At 40.3% G+C, this 20,208-nt stretch overlaps 1 protein-coding gene across 1 annotated transcript in view; it reads right to left on the bottom strand.

Moving 5' to 3' along the window:
• The window catches only part of ACSS3 (acyl-CoA synthetase short chain family member 3), a 163,686-nt gene extending 144,533 nt beyond the window's left edge, over positions 1 to 19,153 (bottom strand). Inside the window, exon 1 of the mRNA XM_052640971.1 lies at positions 18,846 to 19,153. Within this exon, the coding sequence (XP_052496931.1) occupies positions 18,846 to 19,153 (308 nt within the window). The remainder of the gene's footprint in view (positions 1 to 18,845) is intronic.
• Positions 19,154 to 20,208: the final 1,055 nt, after the last annotated feature.

The raw sequence follows: 20,208 nt of genomic DNA, 5'->3' as shown, positions 1-20,208 counted from the left end.
ACATTAAGAAGCAAAATGTGGCAAATTTTCTGACAGAAGTACAAACTAAGTATGATGAAAGCACAGCAGAAAGAGATTAATTCCAACCACGGATATGTGTAAGGAGTGGCGGATGTTGAAATGAATGTAGTAAGCCTGGGCTTTAAAGTCAAAAGACCAGAGTTCAAATCTCAGACGTGTCGTTTACAAGTTGCATGAATGCAGACATATTAATGTATCTAAGTCTTTCTTCAATCACCTATGAAACTAGAAAAATAAAATGAAAACCAACTATGTAGCCCTTACTGTATATCAACATAATACTATGAGCATTTAATACAAACTATTTAATTCTCCCAAACATTTTATGTGTATACTAATATCCTCACTTTACAGATGAGGAAACAGGTACACAGAGCTTATGCGGCCTATGTCAGGTCCATAGTGGAGTCCGACAAGCTGGAACTGGATGTCAGGATGTCACACCCTGGGTCACAAACACTATTCTATGTGGATGAGTTAATATGAGAGACATCTAAATCCACCATGAGCACAATTTTATACACATTTCATTGCCCCCTTTCAATAACCCTATGAGGTGATTACCATCACTACATACGTTGACAAATGATGATCTGACTTTGGTGAATTATGGAAGAACAGTTCTGTGGCAATGGGTACAATGAACTGCAGCAGGACACAGGACTTTTTGCAGTAATCAAGTATTGTGATGTAAAGATGGAAAGGAAGGAGAGATCTGAGAAATATACAAGAATGAAAAGAAAATGTTTTAGGAAGTGAAACCAGGGCTCGACAAGAGTCAGCAAATTCTGGCCACATGCCAGATCTGGCCCACCACTTCTTTGTATAAATAAAGCTTTACTGAAACACAGTCACACTTATTGTTTATATATTTTCTGTAGCTGCTTTTATTTGACAACAGAGGAATTAAGTGGTTGCAATGAAGCCTATCTAGCGTGAAAAGCCAAATATTTACCGTTTTGCCCCTTAAAGAAGAGCTCTGCCAATCTTTACTCCAGAGAAGCCCTGTCCAACAGAAATTTCTGTGATGATGGAACTGTACTATATCTCCACTGCTCAACAGAATACCCACCAGACACACACTTGTGCTGGCTAAATTTAAACTAATTAAAACACAAATTTAAAATGTAGTTCCTCAGTCACACTTACCACCTTTCAAATACTCAATAGCCATATTAGCTATGTAAATTAAATTTTATTTAATTCAAACTAAGCCAAACAAATTTCAATAACCACATGCGGCTATAGGCTACCATCCTGGACAACAGAGCCATGGGGAATTTCAGAGGTAGAGATGGTCCCCAGAGTCAAATACTAAAGAGAGATCAAACAAGCTAAGGACTTGAAGTCAATACGTAGAGTTAAGCAACAAATTGACACTGATGAATATTTGGAAGAGGAATTTGGGTCGAGTGATGAGGCCTGAGGTCACCTTTCAGTGGACGCAGGAGTGTAAGGGAAAAGAGGACTTGGAAAACAGACAACAAGGCAAGACTTTATGATGTGAAGAGAAGTTTCTCTTTATTTATGCCGATCTTTCAGCTGGATTGTATTCAAAGAGAAGGGCAAAACGTGAAGGTAGCTGAGGGGAGGAGGACAGAACACTACTGGAAATACTGTTTGTTTTTTAATGGCATTGGCAAGTGGGAAAGTGAAAAACAGGGCAAAGTTCAGGTTCTGTTTTACAAGTGCATCAATGCTGCTGAAGGAAGGGATGTGTGTTTGCGGTGGGAGCATAACAAGAGCTAAGGCAAGAAAGACCAGTGGAAGCCTTACCTTAAAAGCCTTGAATACCTTGTCAAGGAAGGGGAGGCCTTTTAAAGGGAATGCCCTGTTCAGAATAGGATTTCAGGTCACACTGTGAGGCAAGCAAGGAAAGATAATCAGTTCGGATCTATTGACTAACCTAGAAAATCACAGGAAGTTAAAAAAAAAAAAAAAAAAAAGGTGGGGAAAGTATTGAAACAAATCAAAGGAGCTTGAAGTAGGAAGAAGGGTGGATCAAAGAAAACTGAGGTTTTATCATCTCTGGGTATCAGGTTTATGTTCTCTTTAAGGGAGACCTGAAATAAAAAATAAAAATAAATACTTTCTGAAGTAAGAGAAGGAATAGCATTTTGTTAATTACCAATAATGGGCTAGGTTTTGAGTTTGGTCATTTAAACTGAGTTTGGTAAAGCATTTAATCCATATGCTATCCCTTGAGAAAGACAATATTATATCTGTCTTACAGATGAGAAATGAGGCTTAAAGAAGTCAAAAAGCTTCCCAGAATTATCAAACTAACACATTGCACTAGAACCCTGTACTTCCCGACGCCAGCGAAAATGTGATGAATTTCCAGTTTTCCATGTCTGTGTGCTAATTTGAGTAATTCTTGTACTCTCACTAGACACCATTTCCTACGGGCACAGGCCATGTGCTAGCTCATTAATGTGAAGTCACTCAGTCATGTCCAACTCTTTGTGACCCCACAGACTGTAGCCTACCAGGCTTCTCAGTCCATGGGATTTTCCAGGCAAGAGTACTGGAGTGGGTTGCCATTTCCTTCTCCAGGGGATCTTCCAGAGCCAGGGATAGAACCCAGGTCTCCCACATTGCAGGCAGACACTTTACCCTCTGAGCCAGATTAATGGCATATTACAAATGCTCAAGTATTATTTTTAAATTAATGCTGCAAGTGTAAATGAATGTATATTGAAATAGCACTCTTCTGACACATTAGCACAAATAAGAATAAGGGTCTCATGAGGTAACTGCTCAGCAAAAACAATGACTAGCCCAAAAGACTACTATTGGACACAGAGAAGGCTTTAAGCATTTTTAAGAGGGCATCATATTGCTTTTCTCACACTGTGACATCTCATCTAAGTTACAGGTGCTTGGCCTTGGACAGTATCAACTGACTGTTCCAGGAAACCCTCCAAATTGGGTAATTGCTTACTTGGGGCAGCATAATAACCTCATGCTCATTTAACCACCAGGGATATTGTATTTGTAAAAGAAGTTGGAAAGCACATCTCCCTATAGGACAATATTTTAACAGAGAAACCTAACATAAAGTGAGAGGTGCTCTTTAGCCCTATTGATAATTTCCACACTAGTAAATACACTCAGAACCTGGCCCCAGCCTACCAGCTTTCACCACAAACTGTCCCATCTCAGCATGAAAGGACATGAAATAATGATCTGCACCCCTGCCAGATCATCTCAGATTAAAACAGAGAGAACTGCCAGTAGTGAGAAATGCAGCCAACAGGAAAAAAGAGGAAAAAGAAAGGCTTTCAAGAAATCAATACCTGTTATCTGAACTGGATCCACTGTCAATAGACAGAAAAGGCATGAATGAGTGATCCTAAAGAGCCCTAGGTTGTGAGTCATGCCTGGCAGCTAAATTCAAAGCAGAAGATGAGGACACAATTTTATCTTGCTTGTTTTATTTTTATTCTAGAGGAACTGCAGGAAAAATGAAGAATTGAAGCAAAAGGGAGTAGGATTCAACTCAATTCAAAAAAGGAAAAGCTAAAATCATAATTAAGGTCAAACGTAAAAGTTAAGATCAAGACATTAAAATTTCAAAGCATAAATTTATTAAAATCTAAACATAATCCTCAATAAATATATATTTAAAAGTACATTCTAAAGGAAAGTTAACTTTATCAGTCAGCCCTTTTGAAGAGAACTACTTAGGGCACTCAGGAGCAGTGGTCCTCAGTCAACCAACTCAGAAACAGATCACGATGAGCTCATAAGGAACAGACCCGCAAATCAGAGCAGGTTCCTGGAAAACCAGACCTACAGACCAGGATGTGTATGGAGACCTTAAGCAGGTAACCCTGAAATCTCCGAACCATCCAGAGAATCAGAGAGGGCCGAAGAGGGTGCACCCTCTCCAATGCCAACCTGTATCTGATGGAAGAAAGAGAAGATGCCTTTTAGCATTAATCCTGATGAGAATGATGATGACTTGATAAAGAACGTGATGACGTGATGAAAAAGGAAAGGATAGAGAGAGAGAGCAACCCCAGCACCACGCAAGGGAAGAAAAAGCCAATTTGATGACACGGTGTTATTTTGCTCTGGTTTTCTCGCATTGGAGAAGGAACTGGCAACCTACTCCACCGTTCTTGCCTGGAGAATCCCAGGGACAGGGGAACCTGGTGGGCTGCCGTCTATGGGGTCGCACAGAGTCGGACACGACTGAAGTGACTTAGCAGCAGCAGGGAGAAATGGGAAGAAGAGAGGGGGAAAACAGAGGATTGAAACTAATGTGCTCTAAACCTGAGGACTTCAGGGCTGTATTTTTTTCTTCGTTCACATTACGTCTTCATCGTAGCTATCCATTTCTTTCTCGTTAAGGCTATAACTCGGGCAGAATGACACTGCAATGTTCTGAGGAAACTGTCCTCTACAGCTGAGGCTCCCAGGAGGCAGACACCACATTCATTAACTCATTCTACACACTTAGCTCATGTCCACAGAGACATGGTCTATACAAGCTCTTATTAAAGAGGAAGAATACAATCAATCATTTTAGAATGTCTAAAAAGAACTTTTCTTCCCATTGAGGCTTCTAAATTATTCTGAGATTGTTTCTCTAAAGACTATATAAGTGGGGGAGATACACAGGGAGCATCAATTTTATTTTTATTTCTTAAAATAAAATGATCTGAAACAAATGTGAAATTGTTAAGATCTTAGAACACCCAATGTTCAGTCCACTAAATTATTATCTTTATTTACTCTCTAAATATCTCATAAGGAAAAAGGCTGTGGAGCCTTACTCACAATATTTATTAATATTTTTGGAGAAAAATTTTGACAATATATATCAGAAAGCGTATAATTCCTCTTTGACTCAGAAATCTAAGAATTCATCTGCAAGAAGGAAGGAAAGAAATAGAGACAGATGGACAGTCAGACACAGAGACACAGAGATCTTTAGAATGCTATCTCCAAAGAAGAAAGTATTCTTGCAAGTAGAGAGAAACCACCTCAAAATCAACAGGGAGGGATTGTGAAAAAAATAATTTTACATTCACCCAGTATGTTTAAATATTCTGCATGCATTAAAACCACGGAATAGAGGAACAGAGGTATGAAAAAAAACACAACTTACTCCAACTGGGAAAATAAGCTATCAAATAATATGAACAGTGTAACACTATAATTCTATTTTTCTATAAGAAAAATAGTACAGATCTAGAGAGTCAAACAAACTGACAAACAGAAATAGATACTAGATTTTTTAAAAGCACAACACATACAAAAAAAAAAAAAAAAAACCCTGGTGAATCTGAGTAAGTTGGTTGGTCAAGTTAATTGTATTGAACCAATGCCAATTTTGTTTTGATAATTTACTATAGTCATGTAAGGTGTTACCATTGGAGGAAGCTAAGTGATGGGTATAAATGACCTCGTACTATTTTTGCAACTTCTTATGAGTCTATAATTATTCCAAAATAAAAACTTAAAAAGAAAATGAAACACTGAAGGGAAATATACCAACTATATCAAGATATATATGAGATTAGACATTGAACTATAATTGATATTCCATCTATTCTGGCTTTCCTGAGTTTACACAATTAAAATTTAAAATAACACTGCATCTTTCTGAGGGGAAAAAAAGCATAAGCCTAAATTTCAGTCAGAATTACTTTTGAATAAGAAATGTCAATGAAAAATAATTCAAAATCTATGTCTCAAACCAAGGCTTTTGGATGATAAAATCTCTGCTCTTTCAATTAAACCCCACTGTGGATCACAATAAACTGTGGAAAATTCTGAAAGAGATGGGAATACCAGACCACCTGACCTACCTCTTGAGAAATCTGTATGCAGGTCAGGAAGCAACAGTTAGAACAGAACATGAAACAACAGACTGGTTCCAAATAGGAAAAGGAGTATGTCAAGGCTGTATATTGTCACCCTGCTTATTTAACTTCTATGCAGAGTACATCATGAGAAACGCTGGACTGGAAGAAACACAAGCTGGAATCAAGATTGCCGGGAGAAATATCAATAACCTCAGATATGCAGATGACACCACCCTTATGGCAGAAAGTGAAGAGGAACTAAAAAGCCTCTTGATGGAAGTGAAAGAGGAGAGTGAAACAGTTGGCTTAAAGCTCAACATTCAGAAAACGAAGATCATGGCATCTGGTCCCATCACTTCATGGGAAATGGGGAAACGGTGGAAACATTGTCAGATTTTATTTTTGGGGGCTCCAAAATCACTGCAGATGGTGACTGCAGCCATGAAATTAAAAGATGTTTACTCTTTGGAAGAAAAGTTATGACCAACCTAGATAGCATATTCAAAAGCAGACAGATTGCTTTGCCGACTAAGGTCCGTCTAGTCAAGGCTATGGTTTTTCCTGTGGTCATGTATGGATGTAAGAGTTGGACTGTGAAGAAGGCTGAGCGCCGAAGAATTGATGCTTTTGAACTGTGGTGTTGGAGAAGACTCTTGAGAGTCCCTTGGACTGCAAGGAGATCCAACCAATCCATCCGGAAGGAGACCCAGTGCTGGGTGTTCATTGGAAGGAATGATGCTAAAGCTGAAACTCCACTACTTTGGCCACCTCATGCAAAGAGTTGACTCATTGGAAAAGACTTTGATGCTGGGAGGGATTGGGAGTAGGAGGAGAAGGGGACGACAGAGGATGAGATGGCTGGATGGCATCACTGACTCGATGGACGTGAGTCTGAGTGAACTCCGGGAGTTGGTGATGGACAGGGAGGCCTGGCATGCCGCGATTCATGGGGTCGCAAAGATTCGGACACGACTGAGCAACTGAACTGAACTGAACTGAAATCTCTTCCAATTTTCCACCTTCACTCTTGCCAAAACAACGTTAACACACAGCCGGAAACTAAAGCCAACCAACCAGATACGATTGAGTGTAAATTAAAACATGAAGAAAAGCAGACAAAATTTTTATTGTTTTCCCCTAGTCTTATCCTCAAAATAATCTAACAACAAGGTCACAAACTGTCTTTGCTCCATCCTTGCCAATTCCCTCACTGTCTACATATAATATCATAGATTAAACATTTTCCACTCACATTTCGTTAATTTGAAACTTGAATGCAGTGCAGCCTGCTCAATTATCCAAGAGTTCATTATCTAGCTGATGCTAACCAAGCCCATTATTTCTCTTTATTCTTTTTGTGTTACTTGTCTTTTCCTGACTTTCCTGGGTGTTAGTACTTCTAGCAGAAAATAAGAAGCTATACAAAGGGATAAAATTAAAACTGGTTGATTATTTTATGTATCAAAGGATTTATTAGTTAGAAAATGGCCACGATTCACCATAATGTTAGCCTGTATATTCTAGTTACTCACACCTCAATGGTCAAAGGTAATTCAGAGTAGACTTGATTGCAAAATAAAGCAAATTTTATTACCCATATTTTCAGAAAATAACTCGATAGTCCATATCACTCATGATTACTCTCCTTTTATTAAATAGGAAAATGAAAGCTATCTTATTACAAGCAAAAACACTTTTTTCCTTTGATGTGTGAAATCACTCCTCAACGTTATACTCTACTTAAACTCTTATTCAGCACCTGAAACAGTGCCTGGCCTAGATGAGCTTTCAGCAAACATTTAATGAGTGAACAATAGAAAGAAAGGAAGAATAAATGAAGAACAAATAGATTAAGAATGAATGAGTTCTAGAACCAAAAAAAACCCCACTTTTATAACAGGTCAGCAAACATGTCACCGAAAAACTATGGTAAGGAATATTACTGGTGCTATTCTTACTGTAATAATATATATTCGTGTTCTGTAATGCTTTAACACACTCATAAACACACTCACATATGTGCATTCACACACACTCAAGTACTCAAGTATTTAAGATGCCTCTCACCCATTTCACCTGCACCCAACTCCATCTCCTCTGACAACCACCAATCTGTTCTCAGCATCTGTGAGCCTGGTTTTTGTTTTGTTTTGTTGTTTGTTATGGTTTTTAGAATTTACATATAAGTAAGATCAGGGCTTCCCTGGTGGCTTAGTGGTCAATAATCTACCTGCAATGCAGGAGACATGGGTTTGATCCCTGGGTCAGGAAGATCCCCTGGAGGAGGAAATGGCTACGCAGTTCAAATAGTCTTGCCTGGGAAATCCCCTGGACAGAGGAGCCTGATGGGCTACAGTTCATGGGGTCTCAAAGAGTCAGACATGATTTCATGACTCAACAACGTAAGTAAGATTATACAGTATTTGTCTTTTATTACTTTTAAACAGTGAGTTTTCTTTGTTTATCTGCTAATATGTTTACTAAATAAGGTGACTAAACCATGACAATCTGGTAAAATGACATTGATACAACTCTTAAACCTGAAGCAGTTTGACAGACATATACAAGGTCAGGTGCATTCCACGGTGGAGACAGCAAAGATGACGGAGACCTGACCCCTGCCCTCTGTCACCTAGCTGTGATCTTTTAAGCTACTGGTAAAGGAAAAGTATCAGTGGAGGATGAGCTTACCTAGTGGACGTATAGTGACTAAATGCAAATGGGAATTGAGCATTCTTTGCCAAACTAGCTTAAAGGGAAATAAGATTCAAGGTGATAGGCCTTTTAGGAAAGAACCATTTACCAAGAAGACAGGTACAAGCTGACTCTGGGAAAATAGTGAAGATTTAAATTCCACTAAAATGAGAGAAGAAAATAGAAGACACATAGAAACACAGGTGACAGATGAGAGAAAGGAAGTTACATCTCTGATTAAAAAAACTTTTTAATTCAAATATTGCTCTCATTCCTTTGTACGTTCCAGGTACAGTCACGTGACAAGCAGGCAAAAGAAGTTTTAGAGAGTGTAGTCATAGTTCATTACAGAAATGGGGCTCTTACAGTGTGACCCAATGGGTGTGAAAAATTAAGTCTACCACTATATTACAAGTCATTTAGTCTCTCTGTCCTTCAGTTTACACAGTCATAAAAATGCATTATATGTATCTCATAGGGTGTCAGACGGATTCAAAGTATACAGATAGTATTAGCATAGAGTCTGACTCAGTGCAAGTGCACCGTAGTGAATTCTGCTGTATTGCCATGATTGTTATTACTGTTATTATCATTATTGAAATGCATTCATCAGTCTTAAAGAAAAGAATGAGTAACTCATGTGCTAGAGGACAATCGTGTGTGTTTTCTTCTCAATCTATTACAGACTCTTCAGATATGGCTGTGGCTCATCCCTTAGACACTCAAAGGAAGATTTAACATTTTTAGATCATCTGTTCCCTAACGTTTGGCAACACCTATGGAATAACACAGGTTAGTGAGAGAGCCCACAGTTCATGGTCCTTGTACTGGATTTCAAAAATAAGATATTCATGTTAGAAACAAGAGAGATGGATGCAATGTGATTCCTTGGGGAAAAAACTCATCTCTGCACTTAACATTTGTTATGTATCAAGGTCTGTCCACCTGCATTAGGATCAAGATGGAAAGCAATGGAAGCAAAACAGCAAAGAATATTATACTTGAATGCATTTTTTAAAAAAGTAATCAAAACAAACAACTTCCATAATTACAAACATATAACAAGTCCTATTATTTTTTCCTGAGAAGTAGGAAGAAAGGAAATTTTTCAAGTACTCATAATTAGATGAATTAATTAGGCTATTTATCACATGTTCTCATAAAAATAATACTAAAGCACACTACAAACAATGAATAATAATGTGGTCATTAGATTTTCCTTAAGATAGAAAACCAAATTAGCATTCTTAAGAGAAGGGATTAATATTGCTTTCTACTGTCCAGGAAACATTTCTAAAGTAGGTAACAATTAATATAAAGTCCCTCTCCCACCACTTTTAGGACGATTGTATACATTTTAAATATTTCACATAAAACATACAGTTTATTTCTTCAAAGAACATCAGTCTATCATTCTAAATAACATAGAGATATTTTCCAAATGTTTCGGAGATATAAAGCCAGATTTTTAAAGTTACTTTTAGTGGTTTCAGTGGAGAAGGGGTAAGAAAAAAAAAAAAGCCAAAATTAACTAAGACAATTATTATGGAAGCAATAGAATGTAGTGTATATTTAGAGCACAGACGCTAAATTCAACCTGTACTGTGCTGCGCTATCTTCTGTGTCTAGTCATATCCAACTCTTTGAGACCCATGGACTACGGCCCACCAGGCTCCTCTGTCCATGGGATTTCCCAGGCAAGAATGCTGGAGTGGGTTGCCATTTTCTTTTCCAAGGGATCTGCCCCAACCCAGGGACTGAGTCTGAAATCTCCTTCATTGGCAGGCAGATTCTCTACCACTGAGCCACCTAGGCAGCCCAAATTCAGACGGCCTGGGTTCAAATCCTACATCTGCTACTTATTAGTTTTATATGTTTAGGCAAGTCTTCTTAAACTCTCTGGATGTTCATTTCCATACACACTAAACGAGAGTAAAAGGTCCCCTACCTCACAGGGTTGTTAGAGACATTAACAAAATTCAAGCACTTAGTATTCTATCTGGCTCATAGCACAGATACCATAAGCCTAGCTGTTTTCACTATATGCTGGACACTTTCATTCAAAAAGTTCTATGTTATTATTATATGTTATTAATATATACATTAATGATTTCACAATGAATAAAATAGGCTGGATTACACACAGTAACAGTAGCGAATACTCAGTAACTTGAAACAGTGTTTATTCCTCACTCATGCACCCTTAAGGAGGCTCCGGTTGGACCTCCCAAAGAACCATCACCTACGTATTCGTTCCCCAGGCTATACATGCTTTCACAGCTCTGACTGACAGGCAGGACTAAGGACTGAAGTACTAGCCACTAACTGTTTCACAGGAAGTGACACTCCTTTCTCTGGCTGCCTTAGCCAAAGCTAATCCCATAACCACCCTTGGGAGGGGAAGCTAGACCCTCCTGTGGGCTCAAAAGTAGAGAGCAGATACTGCTGAACAGCAATACTCACCACGGTCCACACTTTGGTACAGTAAACTGCTCAAGGAATGGGGACCTAAGTTTTAACCCAGAAATCAAATTTTTTTTTCTCCACTAGTAACAATCCTCAACACCTTTTCCCCTACCCACATTTTTACCCAAGGGGAAAATGATAGCATATTGTACAAATTTGCATCGGTAACAGTGGCAAACTTCATTCAGCCTTGATTAGGCAGGGAGAGTTGGGAGCAAGGAAATGTCAGGGCAATTGTGGATTAGAAAAGCACTTAATTCACAACTGAGAATCAGTGAAACTAAAAATTTTAAAAAGTGGAGAGAAAGCAAAGAGATTAGTGCAAAAGTAGACTTTTCTAAGTTCCAGTGCTTTCGCTTACAGTTATTTTAGCAAACAGTCAATAATAATGATTTTACGTCCCTTTGGCTACTAAATTTTTTTTTTATCATTTTATTGTACTACGTTTTTTGCACAGATATCTGTATTGATCATGTCTACAGAGCATTCTTCCTTTTCCCCTAATCTTCCCAAATTTCTTTTACTTAACTAATGTCACTTGGGAGAGACATCTCAAAAATTATACTTGGGAAATGCTATTCTAACATCAAAACCTGGAGAAGGTATTCCTCTTGCCTAGAGTTCTCTCTTAAGTCAAGACCTACAGACTTTAGATGCTTTTATCCCACTTAGAGCAACCAATATTTTAAATCAGTAAAATTCACTACTTACCTAAAAGTTATAAATCGAACTCTGTCCTCTAACATAGTTGCCTGATCTGTTTTCAGCTATTCTAAGACTTTCAGCTGGATGATTTCAAACTGGAAATTCTTAAACTTCGATTTTCCTAGTTAAGAATAATATTTCTCCTTTCTATGCATTGTCCCTTACCTCATTTGGCCATAATGCCAGCAAAAGTACATATAATTCATACCTTTTGTAAGTTCTCTAACCACATGGTTTACATAAAGAATATAAGTTTTTCAGATGTGTTTCCTAAAACTGTAAAGAGGTTATTACATTCACATACATTATCACAAATATTCATTAGCCTCCCACATGTTTCTCTCACAAATTTTACACAATAGAAAGAAATAATTCCACCTTCACAGAGTCACTGCTTAAGTGGAAATTCTTTAAAAAAAAAAAAAAAAAGGAGAAGAACAAGGAATGATGCGGGGAAGAAGGGGAGGGAAAGGGGAAAATGAAAAAAAGGAGGAGTTGGAGGGGAAAAAGGAGAACAAGAAGAGAAAAATAACTTCAACTACTGGATTTTTTCCTCAACTAATAGTATATGGCATGAACAAAGGAAAAAGTAAGCCACCTTCCAGGAGGTACTAAGAGTGTGGACTTTATCCCACACTTCGTAGAAGATTGGTCACAGCTGATTGAATTTCCATTGTGCATTGATTGTGCCATTTGTCAGGCAATCCATCCTTGCTTATGTAATCACAGCATTCCAGTAGTTCACTCTATTCTGTCCTGAACTTTCAGCAGCATGACAGACTGAGAAGATTAGATACAGCACAGCACCAAGCTGTTGACCTTCAGAATATAAAATAAAGCCCATCTTTTTAAATTGGTCTTTCTTGATGAGTCTATCTGAAGGAGAATATTGCTAACAGGCCATTTTTCATGCTCACCATGTACCTTCATAAAATATTTTTTCATTTCTAAAAAATGATAATTTAAAATTTAAGTGTATCTGTACTGTGCACAATATTATGAATAAATTCATTTCATTTAGAGTTTGTCAGAAGGGATACATTTTTTTCATCCCAAGATAAAACTCTCACCTTTCAACTAGAAGTAAATTCACTGATAAATATGAAGGAAATTCTATTAGAGAAAAGAAAGAGAGGGAGGGAGGCTGAATTTCCAAGACAGCTTAATGTGGCTAATTGTTTGCCAAAGAATCAAAATTCAGTAGAGGAATAAATGACTTTCTGAGTATATAAAATCCACATTATATTTTCGTTATTGGTTTTCCTTTGAAAGAATGTCAGACTCAGAAAAGTTGCAAGTGAAAGATAAAGAACTTTTTTCCGTCTGAACCACTTACTGACAGGTCTGAAACCCCAGAATAATTTAACAAATCAACAAATATTAGTTTTCATCTTTTTTTTAACTGTCTCTTTATCTCCCATCAAATGCTTAGATATCTAGCTTATGTAAATCTGTTAAGTAGCTTTTTATTCCATCTTTAAGACTTTTCCATTTTGTTTTTTCCATGAACTTCTGGCATCTAAAGAAAACAACAGATAAGAAACCACACAAAGTTCAACTTGTAAAAACAAGGAGTCCTGTTAATGAGGAACAGGTTTCAAAATAAGCAAAATTCCCTTCATTCCTATTTCACAGATTTCTTCACTTCTTCCTTTAAACAAAAGATGCTCTTAAAGGGGGAGGTGGGGAAAGGAAAGATAACGAGGAAACTTCTTTTCAGGTAACCCAGACACGTCCACGTGCTGTCATCTCGCCTCCCCTTCCTGTCATTGTCCAATGTGTTCCTGGACTGTTTTTGCCTACCACCAGTTCCCTCTGTATTTCGGGATCCTGGTTTTGGCCTTCACTTCTCCACTGACATCACTTTTTTAAAAATCACTGAAGATTTCTGCGTCACAACTGTTATGTTTCAGTCCTCAATAGCCTCAAAACTTCTCTAGAGCCCTTGACCACTATTGACCTTCCCTATTTTTATCTCTTCTCTCCCTCTTACTCCATGGCACCAAAATATTCTGCTCTTCCTTATCCTACTTCTCTGAATAAGCCTCCTCCACTCTCACAGGTTTTCCCCCCTCTTCTATTTATCTTCCCAGTTCAGTTTTTAGTATTTTATTCATTCTCTCTCTCTCTAAATTGCTCTCTCTCTCTCGCCCCACTCAACATTCACCAAACTTTAGCTCTCATGTATTTACAAATGTCAGTCAAACCTATAATCCTATAAGCTCTTGCCAAGTCTTCAATTATCTTTAATTCACAATCAGTTCCTCCACCTGGGTATATGAGTCAAATTCTCAGGTTTATCATAACTTCTTGCTTCCCTACACCCCACCTGGTGATCATTAGGTCTAATTTCACCTGGGACAGCAGCTACTCAGTTCCAGCCAAGCATTGCTAAGTGAAAATGCTGACCAAGCGCTGACAGTTAATCTGCTTTTTTTCAAAAGAAGCCCCCCAAGACTGAATCATTAAAGGAAATTTAAATTTTAGATGAAATCCTCCAATGTTTAAATACTGACAAATACTTCAAAAACAGACAAACAAAACCCACCACCTAGGTCACACAAAACCTATCTGCAGACTTGTGCAGGTTGTGACGTACAGCCTAAAATGTGAATGCAAATGTCTGAGCTTGCTCTTCCAAGCCTTCCAAAACCATCCTGAAACTACCTTCTGGAGTACCTGTAACTCCAAAATAACCACTACAAGCCAACTGATCCATTCTGACCTACAAGCATATTTGGTGCTTTCTCTCCTCTATGCCTCTGTCATGTTTGGTTTGCACACAAAAGTTTTTCTTTTGCACACAAAACGTGTTTTTCTCCCTCTCTAAATCCTACTTTAAGATTGAGTCCAAATGCTACCATTTCTCTGAAAACTTTCTGGTCCACACCAGCTTCTGGGAATCTCTCTTCCATATTCAAAACCATCAATAACTAGTACTGTGTGTCAGGTACAGTCCTAGACATTTTATGCTCCCAGCCACCTCTATGATCCTAAGAAATTGATACTATCGTTACTCTTATTTTTACCAATACGGATATTGAAGCGTATCCAAAGTAAGTGGCAGAGCTGGGGTTGAACCCAGACATTTCTCATTCCAGTGCAGAAAGAAGAGTAGGAAGTTCAAGTTTTGATCATCCACTATGGGGCCTGTTTGTGCCAGGAAAAAAATTTTAAATCCTTAACATGACTCACCAGACCATTCACAATATGGCTTTCTCCTTCTGTTTCTTAATTATTACCTGCCAAGTCAGCCTTCTTTCAGTTCCTAGAAATTATTGAGTTACTTCATACCACATGACCTTTTCATGTGCTGTTCTCTTTGTGTGGAATGTTCCCTCCTCCTTCTGAGTCTAATCCCTACACACTGTAATCTCAGTTTAACCATCATTTCTTCAAGACTCCTACCACGATCCTTCCAGAAAAGATTATGGTAAATCCCCTTATTATTTCATAGCATTTACTACAACTCTACAGAAATAGTTTTGTAATAATTTACTGTATGTCTCCCATCTCTTTCATCATTTTCTTTGTACTATATACACAATGAGTGAATAATTGATATCTTTAACACTTATAAGCCATTTTAAGACTTGGAGACTTAAACAACCTTTATAGCTAGTCAGAAACTGAGATCTTGCATGTTTAAAAAAAAGTACCTACACAATTTCCATTGTAGATATGTTAACCAAGCAGAAATCACGTTCTAATCATCTGTATTTAGACTTTCCCTTTTTGGCTCATGGTCACTGTTAACACACATTAAATTCTAAATCAAACAGTATGTGAGAGTCTGATCATTGAATATTGTTTAAATATAAATAAACTAAAATAGGACTGCAATATTTCCAGAAAAAAGGATAATTAATGACCCAGACCGAAAAAAATGAACCACAATGCATAATGCAAAAGTGAATTGCCTAATTCTTTAGAGAGGGGTAGCTGGATTTCTCTTTCAGGAAAGGCAGTAGGATGTCTAATTCATCAGGAGAAAACAACCAAAACATCCATTCTGTGATCCCAGGACTAGAGAAATTACTAGGGGTTCTAATTGCTTCACCGTATATTCAGTTCTCCACTGAAGTCTCTCTAATAAAGACTTTATTCTCCCCAAAGCTAGGCACCAACAATGTGAATGAACCAACAAACTATGAGGAAAGGTAATTCTTCACACGTTCCTAGAGCACCTACATGAATTGGTTTTTCAAAGATCTCAGAGATTACGGTCCCAGAAATCTATTTTACAGGGCTATTCACTACAATGGCAGGTCCCTAATGTATCACCCTCAAAGCCTTCTATTCCATGCTCATACTACTGCATGTGTAAACTGCTACTGAGTAGTTTATGCCACCGTGAAAGCTAATATGCATTACTATTTATGTGCTGGGGCTTTTGGTAGGCCTGTAGCTTCAGAGGGGAGTTTGCTTCCATGAAAAATAAACAGACAAGCATTCAATGAGGAAAAATCCGTTCGACTTCTGGGAAACCATGGGGCTTCAGCGATCTTGACTACACACCTATTGTCAGCTCCACCTCGAAGAGAACAGCTAGCTGTAGCAAGCCTTCCCATTGGTGGTCAACATCTCCCTTCCCCAGATCCCAGCTTCAAAAAGTAAGCAAAGCACCTTCATATCAAACTGTGCCTGTATCCACTTGCCACCTCCCAAGACATGCAGAATCAAAAATCATCAAGTCTATGTATCCTGTTACCTATCACTTTTTAAATTCATATGTCTGTTCTGCCCTAGAATACAGCGATATAAAGCAGCGAGGGGGCAGGGGGGCGGGTGGACATTTGCCCTGACCTTGAGTTTACCTTTGCAGAAAAATGTTAACCAATGAAGAATATCTACAAACAGGATTCAGATTGAAACCATTTTTTGAATGGAGTTTCAGACTGGATGGATGGTCTCCTACGTCTACCTGCCTCTCCAACTCTGCTCTGCCCACCAAACTCCTCAGCAAGATTGAATCACACTGCTAAAACAAATACAGACTCAAAGACTTATCTGTTATTCACTTTGATCTGCTGGGCTGCTATAAAACAGGTACAGCCACGTGATTCCAAGAGTACAAACATGAAGAATTTGGATACAATATTATCAAATACCGTGACCTCCAGTGTACTGAATTTTTGAAAATACATACAAAGACCCTTTGGCCAAAAACCTCTTTAAAGGTAGACATTTAAACCTCTTTAGACATTTTATGCCTACAATTTTTAAAAATTCAGGCAAGCAACTAGAAATTACGAAGAGAAAAAAACATAGAGGGAAAATCTCCAGATCCTAAAGGTCGATTTGATGGACATTTTGAGTTCCACATGGTCTGTACTCCCTTGAGCCCTCCCCAACTTCAATTAATCCTCTAGAAACCTGTTCTTTGCACTGCCCCTGCCACTACCTTAGGCCTGGCCCTCACTGGTTTTTACCTGGAGTATCCCAGTGATTTCTTGAGTTTTCTGCACAGTTTTATGGGATGGTGGTCACATAAATAATTCCAGTTCCATACTTTTTGACAGATATATGGACACAGAACTTTGAGAACACATTCTTAGGTGAGACAATAATCTCTGTGTTTTGATCTTCCCAGATCTAGACATTTCCTGCTCTTAAATAACTGTGGAATGAGAGTGCAAAGATACTTATTCTTACTCCAACATTTATAGGGTCTATTTCTTTTAAGACTTGGTCTTAATCCTTTACTAAGTTAATCTTACTAGTTACACATTTATATATGACAAAACTGAAGAACAGAGAGATTAAGCAACTTGCCTATGAACACACAGCCAGTAACTATAAGAGCCAGAACTCAAACACAAAATTCTGGCCCCAGAGACCAGGCTATTAACCATCACAACACCTCCCCGCCCTCTCGCCACATGTATACCAAGTGCTTGATTCGCTGACGGGTACATGAGAGAGGATCAATCAAACACTACTGGAAAACCTGAACTGGATGGGGAAATGTGCTAGACTCTAAAGGTAAAACCACGTAAACAGCTCCGAACAATCAAGAGGGGGCCAGAGCGTGGTGGTGACAGAGAAGTCTCTGGTTGAGAGGCCATTCTCCCTTCCAGACTCCTACTCCCAACAAGAAGATACTCATCAAATACAAACCTGGCATGTCATTCTCCCATTTCACTGCTGGGGACTTGGAAATGGCGGTGGGAAACCCCACTGCAGTGTTTTGCAGACTTTTTTAGAAAAAAACATCTCTCCCTCAGGGCTGGCTGAGGAAAGCAACCACACTGTTAAGGGCTAGGCACAGGGCCCAAAGAGCGGCCGCAACTCTTGAGTCCTCCTGTGTGATTCACCCTCAAGAATCTGACAAGTTTGGCATTTATTCGACAAGTGTATCTTTTGTTTGTTGTAACACAAAAACAATGTTTATAACTACTTACAATCATAACTCTACACGACAAAAAAAAAAAAAAACACCTTTATTCCTACCAGGATTTCTAGCTCCTTCTAGGTAGGTATACTACCTATTCTCTCTGGAAAACACTGCAGCTTCATACACAGGATAGGGCTGTGGACCCGATCCCAGCTACTTGGCTGTGATGCATAAATCCTTCCCCAAACCAACCCCTGACTCACCAGTCCCCTTTCCCACCAACACAATTATTCGCAGCCACATCAACAGTCAAATTTCAACCTGTGTTCCACCTCCTGGACTTTAAGAACTGGGGCCTTGTCAACTCTGAGAGGACATATCCATTTTTCCAATCTGTACTCAGGTGTGATCTGACTGAAGTCTTTCACCAACTCTCTTCTCCCCACAGTGTGAGGATACTTAGAAACCCTTAGTTCATCACTCTGCTTGCACCTGTTTCCGTGGTTACTTCCCTTTCTAGACTGTGGGTCTCTGGGGGGCTGGCTCTTGCTCAACTAAGCAGAGCCTGGCCATACAGGTAAATTTCTGGTCTACAGGAACCAGGGTTCTCACCCTAGGTAACAGAATCCCTCAAGACAAGGCAAGAGAGCTTGACTTATGAAGTTAAAATCAAACACGGATTTAAAAGGTGTGATCACACCTCCAGTCTCATCCTCTTTTCCCAAAAGAACTCCAGGTTCCGATGCAGAGGACGTCGAGCCTGGACGCCCAAAAGAGATGGGGGTGGGCGCAAAATCACTCACCAGCTGGTGGAAGGCGAATGTCTGTTCTCCAGCGTCTTGGTCCAGGGCTTGTACCAGCTGATCTGCTCCGCGGCTTTGCCCCAGAACCTCTCGGGGTCGGTCACCGAGGCCGCGAAGTGGGTCTTGTACTCGCCGCCGCCCAAGGACAGCGCCCGGCAGCCCCGGCCCCCGAGAGCGCCCCGCGGGCCGGGGGCCACGTACGCCCGGCGGGCCGGGCCGGCTCCGCGCGCGGGAGAGGACGCGGGCAGGGACCCGCCGAGGCCCCCTGCGCCGGTGACTTTGCGACACTGCAGCCAAGACGGCTTCATCACTGCCGGCGGGGTCGCCCCTTCCTCCCCAACTCCTTGCAGGCTCCGCCGCGCACCACCCGTGGGGCGCTCGCGACTTCCTGGGGCCCCAAGGAGAGCAGGCGGGAGGCGGGAGAAAACCCCGAGGTGTGCCCAGGGCCCTGGGACTTTGGAAGGCACCACCAGAGTCGCCGGGAAAAACCGACCTGGAGCGGCGGGGGGAAGCTGGAGAGGGGGCGCGGAGGCGGGGATTGGTGGGGGTCCCCGCGTCGCGGAGAGAAACCGGGAGCGTCCGCAGCCCCGCGGCCCCGCCGGGAGGGGCGCCCCCGCGCCGACGCAGCAGAGCCCCTGAGGCGCGGACCGCCGGCCCAGCCCCGCGTCTTCCAGCAAACAAGTCGTGTGCAGCTGCTCGCGGTCGGTCTCCGAGAACCCGCGGCAGGAGCCGCCTCACCCCGGGCGGCAGGAGCCGTCGGCCGAGCCGAGCTCTGCGGCCCTCGGGCCCCTGAAGTCTCAGGGTGTTTTTATTTACTTCTTTTGAAAACAAAGCTCCATCCCCGGCCACTTATAAAACAAGTGGCTCCGGGGCGAGGGCGGCTCCAGGATTTCCTGACAGCTGAAAGAGGAGTAGAGGGAGGTTGCCCAACCGAATTGGAAAGAGCCTCGTGGGGGTGACTGGCAGGCCGCAGGGAAGGTGCCCCCCCCCCCACCTTGGGATGGGACCTTCGGATCGGACTCCCCACGCGAGCTCGGCAGAAAGCAGGGCGACCTGCTGCTTTCTCTATCTTCCCGTTTGCCTCTTTGGAGTTTCTTTGGCCCGTTTGTTGTTGTTGTTGTTGTTGTTTGATAAGTCAAAAAAACAAAAACAAAACAAAAATTTAAGTCAAAAGCAAGAGCAAAGTCAAGATGAAATGAATCAAGAAAGAGGAAGCTGAGGAAACTTTAAAAAGAAAGGCAGGCGGTGTAAGTTACTGTCTGGTGGGCTTAACGTTCTTTAAACTCCTCACTATTCGGTTTGGTTTGGGGTTTGGGTTTTCTTGGTTTTGTTTTTTTTTTTTCACCCATTAGTGAAATTCAGA

This window comes from Budorcas taxicolor, chromosome 5 (genome assembly GCF_023091745.1).
Source record: "Budorcas taxicolor isolate Tak-1 chromosome 5, Takin1.1, whole genome shotgun sequence".
Taxonomy (NCBI): domain Eukaryota; kingdom Metazoa; phylum Chordata; class Mammalia; order Artiodactyla; family Bovidae; genus Budorcas; species Budorcas taxicolor.
This window is presented reverse-complemented; position numbering and strand designations above follow the sequence as displayed.